This window comes from Pinus tabuliformis, chromosome 1_1 (genome assembly GCF_031772625.1).
Source record: "Pinus tabuliformis cultivar Carrire ecotype Pingquan chromosome 1_1, CPIR1, whole genome shotgun sequence".
Classification (NCBI taxonomy): domain Eukaryota; kingdom Viridiplantae; phylum Streptophyta; class Pinopsida; order Pinales; family Pinaceae; genus Pinus; species Pinus tabuliformis.
Window position 1 is genome coordinate 643596632 of NC_142297.1, and position 7336 is coordinate 643603967.

At 36.6% G+C, this 7336-nt stretch overlaps 2 protein-coding genes across 2 annotated transcripts; both read right to left on the minus strand.

Moving 5' to 3' along the window:
• Positions 1-1578: 1578 nt before the first annotated feature.
• LOC149214988 (uncharacterized) lies at positions 1579-3833 on the minus strand. The gene is made up of 3 exons (XM_089391025.1): positions 3688-3833; positions 3168-3530; positions 1579-3069 (listed from the first exon to the last, which is right to left on the minus strand). The coding sequence occupies exons 1-3, from the start codon at positions 3802-3804 to the stop codon at positions 2314-2316; spliced, it is 1236 nt and encodes a 411-aa protein (XP_089247151.1). The 5' UTR covers positions 3805-3833; the 3' UTR covers positions 1579-2313.
• A 381-nt stretch (positions 3834-4214) lies between these two features.
• On the minus strand, positions 4215-5905 carry LOC149214989 (disease resistance protein RUN1-like). The gene is made up of 2 exons (XM_089389579.1): positions 5340-5905; positions 4215-4787 (listed from the first exon to the last, which is right to left on the minus strand). The coding sequence occupies exons 1-2, from the start codon at positions 5903-5905 to the stop codon at positions 4226-4228; spliced, it is 1128 nt and encodes a 375-aa protein (XP_089245705.1). The 3' UTR covers positions 4215-4225.
• Between the last annotated feature and the right edge of the window lie 1431 nt (positions 5906-7336).

Below are 7336 nucleotides of genomic sequence, written 5' to 3' on the forward strand. Positions count from 1 at the left end.
GTTAAAAAGAAAGCGTTCGGTGGTGCCGCACCTCGCCGGCACGGTTGAAAGACTACCGTAGGCTTGGGGGCGTGACACCAATCCTCCATTGGCAAGCCATCTGTTGTCATTCATGGGACTCGATTGCCATGTACTTCGAGGTTCTCACCCCATCAGAGAACTAGTCATATGTTAGAATAGAAATGTTTTTTTTTAATTATTATATTAATATAAATTGTCCAAAAATTTAAGTGAACTCTCCATAATCTAAAACATTTTAAGATTTAAATTTATATACCAAAAAAACTCATTTTAAATAACAAAAAATTATAATTTAACCAAAAATGATTTTACTACATTTTAATTAAACCATTCAAAATCCTCTAATTAATAAATAACCACAAAAATTAATACCTAAATATCTCCGACTATTTAACATAACACCAACCTTCAAAGTGATATGAAACCACATTTTCTTTAGCACGTGACCAGTCTACACTGTCATAACAGATACAGAGGATACGAATCTCTTTTTTGTCAAACCTCCACTTATTTAACATTATGCGACATCTGTGATGTGATCGTGAACCCCATTTCCTTTCACACATGACCAATCTACACTGTCGTAAAGTCCCGTGGCCGTGGAAATTTTCGTCGGCGTCTTCTGGTGCTCCATTTTAGTGATAATGTTAATTTCGTTTTTTGTTTTCTGAATACCTGAAGAGGTACGACAGCCCACAGAATTTTTTTCCAAAGTGTAAAGATTTAAATTGCGAATTAGTCAATAGACTAATGAGTCTGTTTTGAAATTCTAACTTTATTAGAACCCAAAATCAATAGAATGGTCTTTAGTAAGATTTACCCTTTTGCAGTGCGGCCCAGAGTATACTTTTTGTCTGTTTTGGAATTGCCCAACCATTTTTGCAGTGCATTGAATATGGAATCAGAGTGTAACCTTCCATCTCTGCCATTGGCCATTCTGACTATAAATTCAACCTGCTTCTTAAAAGGATTAAAATATAATGTTGTATTGATATTAAGGAAAATATAAACCATCCAAATACTATTTCACATTCAGAAATAAGTGTTTCTAACTATTTTATGTTTTGGTTCCTTTTTACACATTCAAATAAGATTTGAGTGATAATACAAAGGCCAACAATCTCTTCTTTTGTACAAAATTGAACACTCATATACAGATGAATCGAATTATTTAAAGGAATAAATTAATTATTACTGTTCATATAAACTGGCCGGTTTACTCTTCAGTAATTCCTCATCTCTTAAGAGTCTAGCGGTCCTTTCTTAATGCACTGTCCTGCAAATAAAGAAATAATCGGGTCAATTCATACTGACAGAGGTCTGCAGAAATATCAAATGATTATAGAATGTTATACTCAACTTACTTACAATCTGTTTTCAAGATTTTAATGATATTATATACTGTTTTTTATAATCAAAGAGATTGTCCAAAGTGAAACTACCTTTCTGTAATAATTACATATCATAACAACATTTCCCAGACCCTATAAGTAAAAATATCTTTCAATACAATTAATTATATTTATAAGTATAATTAATAAAGATATTTGATAAATTATAACAAATTATATAAAAATAATATTACAATACAATCCATAACAATCTGCATGAAATATAATCAGTATTGGACTTGGCAATTAAAAGTTGCTTCTTTCAGATGGATTCCATGTAAAAATGTTTCAGGGAAATCCCCTACCAATAAATCATTGTTAAATTAGTTATCTTTGCCATCTTTGTTTTCAACATTAAATCCTTGCTTGAGTCGTATCTGCAACTGCTCCAACACTCCATTAACCCACTTTAATTTGGGACACCCTGCAATATACAGCTTCTTCAATGACATTATGTCTTCCACACCAAAAAGCTCTTGTATCTCATGACATTTACGAACACGTAGTTCTCTGAGCTTTGTGAGCTTCCCCAGGCCTTCTATGCTCTTTATCTCGTCACAGCCTACAACCCACAACTGCTTTAAAGATACCAAGGGTTCAAACTCGGCAGGTCTTTCACTTTATCACATTGGATCATTTCCAGAAACTCAAGCTTTCCCAAACCAGTAAAACAGCTTATTTGCCTCAATTCTGAACAAGACTGCAAAGTCAGAGTTTGAAGATTAGGGCAAATGCCCACCGGAAAGCCTGCCTCCAATATTTTTGTCCCTGACATCCATAGCTCCCGAAGGCCAAACATGCAATTGTCATCGGTGGATGACAATTTATCCAACTGTCTTTCCCCTGTTCCTCCTTCGACCCTTCTGAATGGAAGTTCCAGCAACGGACATTTATCTACACTTCAAATCTTCAGAGACTTCATCATAGCAAAATCTTGTGGCAAGTATTCTATCCCACATTTCCATAATTTCAACTTTTTCAACGGACTCGACGGTCCAAATGATTCTGGCAGGCGTGTCAGTTTCCGTGAACCGGTGACTGACAAATCATTCAAGCTCTTAAGATAACCGAGGCAAGGTGGCAGCTCTTCCAACAAATTCTCTGTGAACAAATCTCCTCCTATTGTCATAACTCTCAAGTTGCAGAGTTCGCCCATACCTCCGGGCAATTCTTTTAAGTCTGTTCCCTCCAGTAATAATTCTCCCAAGTGTCGTTGTCGTGCAACTTGGGATGGCAATTCTTTCACCTTCTTACATGATGAAAGATCCAAGAATTCCAGAGTGGTAATGTTTCCAAGTGCTCTATTGGAAATGGTCAAATTGGAGCAATTGCAGAACGATAGATGTTTGAGTCGACTTAAATGCCCAAAACTATCCGGAAGCTTTTGCAAGCTGGAAGCACTTGTCAAATCGATGTGCTCGAGAGTTGTAAGCTTTCCGAAGGAATCAGGCAGCGACATCATTTTCTCACACCCTTTTAACTCCAGGTATTTCAAGGAGCGAAGGTAACAAAATTCTTCAGGCAAACTTTCCAGTGGGATGCCGTGGAAATGTGGACGACAGATGATAATCTTTTCCAGATGCTTCAGCTGCCCTATGGACTTGGGAAAGGCTGAAAGAGGAGCGATGATATTTAACTCACGCAACTTCAGAGGCGCCTGCAATGTTCAGATTTGAGCGATCAAAAAGATGTAATTGACAATTTTCGCTTACAGATGGAATTTGTAATGAAATTAAGAAAGATCAATAAACATACCTGAGATTGACGTTTCCACAATATCTCCAATTGCCCCCCGGCTATTTCTAAAACTTTCAAATTCTCCATCGGGATCCAGGAAGGCAGACAAGAATATGGACACTTATACCATCGGAGCCATATGAGATTTGGTGACCGTGCCCTCCTCATTATGTTTTCTAAATAACCAGCTTCAGTTGTAACAAGCTGCAAATTCAGAATACCACCACGACCAAAATTATTGAATAGATGCCTCAAACAGTTCCCCAATACCTCATCACTCCATCTTCTATACCATGACATTTCTGAACTCCTCGTGATGAGCGAATCGGAAAAACGATGTGCTCGATTAATCGTCTTGATTCCGTGAACTTCAGTTGTTACCTGTTAATTGATCAAAAGTAAAAATCACACAGATCTATCTTTATCTTCAATTTCAAGAAAACTAAAAGTTCGTTTTAAAGCCAAAGACAAAAGTCTTAACAGATTGAAGTTCGTTTTAAAGCCAAAGACAAAGGTTTTAACTGATTCAAGCACTTACAGATGATGATTGCTCCAACCAGTCATCAATGCTGTTTGTCGTGTAAGACCATAGACGGAGGGGCATGGATAAGTCCTGCCCAATATTTCTTCCTAGATCTCTTATGTAATCATGCATTTTTATTATTTTTATTTTATTTCCATGATCCACCTCCCGTAGACACTTGTCTTCTAGATTTTGAAGTCCCACCACACCCCATAATTTTAAAGCCAAATCTCTGTCTTATCCTATGAAATAACAAGCAATATCCAAGAATAATCGTTGTTCCTCCTCATGGAGTTTGTCATAACTTATTCTAAGCCTTTGCTGTATTTCCACAGGTAATGTCTTGTGAAGTTGATCCAATAGCTCCTCCCAGTACCTTCTGTCATTTCTTCCGCAAACAAGCGCTCCGAATACCTTCAATGATAATGGCAAGCCATCACACGCCTTTACAAACAGATCTACCAGATCTTCAAATTCTGGTGGTGGGAGTGAGTGATAAAAGGCATATGAGCAGAAGAGTTCTTTGGAGTGTCGTGTATTCAGCCCCCCTAAATTATAAATTGACGAACCCTAACATTCCTGAGCTTTTGAGGACATGCTTGTCCCTGGAGGTAACCAAAATCAAGCTTTGGGGACTAAGGATATGCTTAATTGGCAATAGCACATCCAGCTGATCGGTACTATCTACATCGTCTAGGACGATAAGAGCGTGACAAGATGAGAGATGCCTTTTAAGTATCCCTATACCCTGGGCAGTACTGTCAATTTTGATATCCATACCTTTTAAGTCTTTAATAAGCTGGCTCTGCGCAGAGTTTAGAGACATTCTAGCTGCCTTTTCTCTAACATCAAATATAAAGGAGGATTTATTGTAACAAGATCCCATGCAGTTGAAAATTTCTTTGGCCAGTGTCGTTTTGCCTACCCCGCCCACACCAACTATTCCAACAATTTTTGTTTTCACCCACTCCTCCTCTTGCTGCGATAGCACTGCTTTTTCAAACTCCTGCAACTTTTCGCCCAGACCAGTTGGATATTTAGCAACATCCAATGGTGTTCTTGGAACCGTTTTCAAAACTTTGTGCAACACTTTATCCAAGAGTTGGCCCTCGTCCCTGAATAATTGTAATTGAGAGAAAAATAAGCAGTGAGAAACGTCTGAGTATCATGCATCTAATATCATTCCGACATAATTGAAAACTAACGCGGACAAGTAAAAAACAAGGAGATGAGGAGAATCCGGCAACTGGTAAGCTCTTTTTATCACATCAGAGTCAGAATCAGAATCGCAAAGGATCTCAAAAAGAGGAACAGCTTATGAACAGGGTGTATTGACCGATGCTCCGAGTCAGATGCTTATGAACGGGGTGTATTGACCGATGCTGGATACTTCAACCATTGGTCTTTTGGGCGAACTCTGCTATAGTATTTTTTTGTTGTTGTTTGTCAAATGTTTTTTTTGTAAAGATATAATGATACTGGTTCTATAAGTGATAAAAGAAATGATTATAGGAATAATTTAGACATTTATGTAAAAGATAACAGATATAGGAAAATTGATAAAAATCTACAAATCATCTCATAAATTAGGTACACTCTTTTGTTTTTACCCTTCTGTTTTTATTAATAAAAGGATACTTCTGAAAAAAGAAAGAAAAGATGCTCACCCATTAAAAGCTTTCAGATCAAAGCCGCTTCTATCCGCCACATCAGAAAGAGCGTTTCTCCATTTTTTGATAGTATCCGAATCGTAACGTCTTTTCCTTTCCCAGGTTCGAGGGTCGAATGTTGTTTTCTCTCGGTGCTTTTGCAGTGCTTCAGCGAACTCTCCGTCCTCACGAGTGTGCCGGACCACACAAGGTTTCACGTTGAGAAAAACGGGAAGGATGGTAGCCCCTGACTCTTTCATGAGGACGAGTTCATCGAGGCACCAACTGGATTGTGCATAATTCTTGGAAAATATAGCAATGTGGACAGAGGCTACTCGAATAGCATGGTCTATTTGAGAAAAAATACTCTGACCCTCCTCCAATTCGGGCTTGTCCAGAAACACTCTTAATCCAGGGTCACGAAGGCGTCTGTAGAGATGACTGGCAAAAGTGTTCTTAACATCCGGCCCACGATGGTTTATGAACACATCGTAGTCGGAATAAGAAGTCGAGGCACACCATGAGGCAGTGGAGGAGGAAGAAGCAGCCAAATCGGAAAGGGGACCTGTTGTTAGAGATGTCATTGTTATTGGTATAATATAGATAATGGATGGACTGATAAGAAGAATAATAACAACGATGCAACTTAGCGCAGGAAACTGCAAGCAAGAATACGCCTTATACAAAGGGTAATTTTCATTCAAAGCCAACCACAATTTTCATTCAAAGGGGTGATTTTCTCAATGCGTCCAAGGGGTAATTTTCATTCAAAGCCAACCACAATTTTTCAATACTTCACAGGGTACCATTCCATTGGACACTAAACACATTGTGTCAATGCTACATGAATCAATCCTTCTCAACAATGCTACATGAATCAATCCTTCTCAATGGGCAATTTGGTAATAACTAACCACCACATAAATCAAAATCTTGTAAAATCTATGCTTAAAAGTAATGACGAAAATGCGAGAAATTGATTTCCAAATTCGAGCTTCATAGAATTCAACACTAAAATGTCAAATATATCCAATAGGTCAAATGTCAACATTAATTGGCAAGTGATTGTCAAAGGTAGATGCCTTGAAATGAAATGGGTGGCAAGTGATTTTCAAAGGTAGATGCCTTGAAATGAAATGGGTGGGGTCGCATAAATAACCATTCCACTTCGTTCACACATTATATTATAATGACAAACCTACCTCACAACTAAAAGTGAACGAAATTACTATGTAAGGCAATAAGAGGCAATGAAATTTTAATCACGAATTAACTTTACATCTAAATTGACCACCCCATTTGTATATGAAGTCATGATCACCTCCATTTGTCTATGAAGTCATGAAGTCACTATGTTACGATAAAATAATATACGATTAGATATTATTTTGCCGAGAATGTGATAGCAATGAAATTTAAATTATAAATTTGGGAAAATTTAAACTTTAAATCGGTGGTTATTTCATTCCATATAAAGTTGTAATGTTATAATCCAAAGTTATTTTTATAAAGTTGCAATGTTATAATTAAAAGTTATTTTATGGAGAATATGATTATATGTTGTAATTTACCATTGACGACTTCATCCTATATAAAATTCTGATGTTAAGATAAAAATTATACAATTTTAATATTTTAATAATTTTTTTTTTATAGAAAATGTGATTATATGTTGTTTACATTTTTTTTTGTTACCAATCAACATGGAGGGGGTTATGAATATTAAATCATTAGAGGTCTTAGAATTTAGATCATCCAAAGTCTTGAAGTATTTAAATTGACCACAACACCCTTACATAAAGTTGCAATGTTATTATTCACAAACTATTTCATAGAAAATGTGATTATACATTGTCATTCAGATTTTCATTCCAATTAGCATGAATAGAAGGAATGGACAAAAATATTTCATTCCAATTAGCATGAAAAGAGAGAATGAATTTTAAAGTATGATTTCTAGAAGACTTGAGATTTACATCATTCAAGATCATGAAACATCTAGAGAAGGGTGGTAA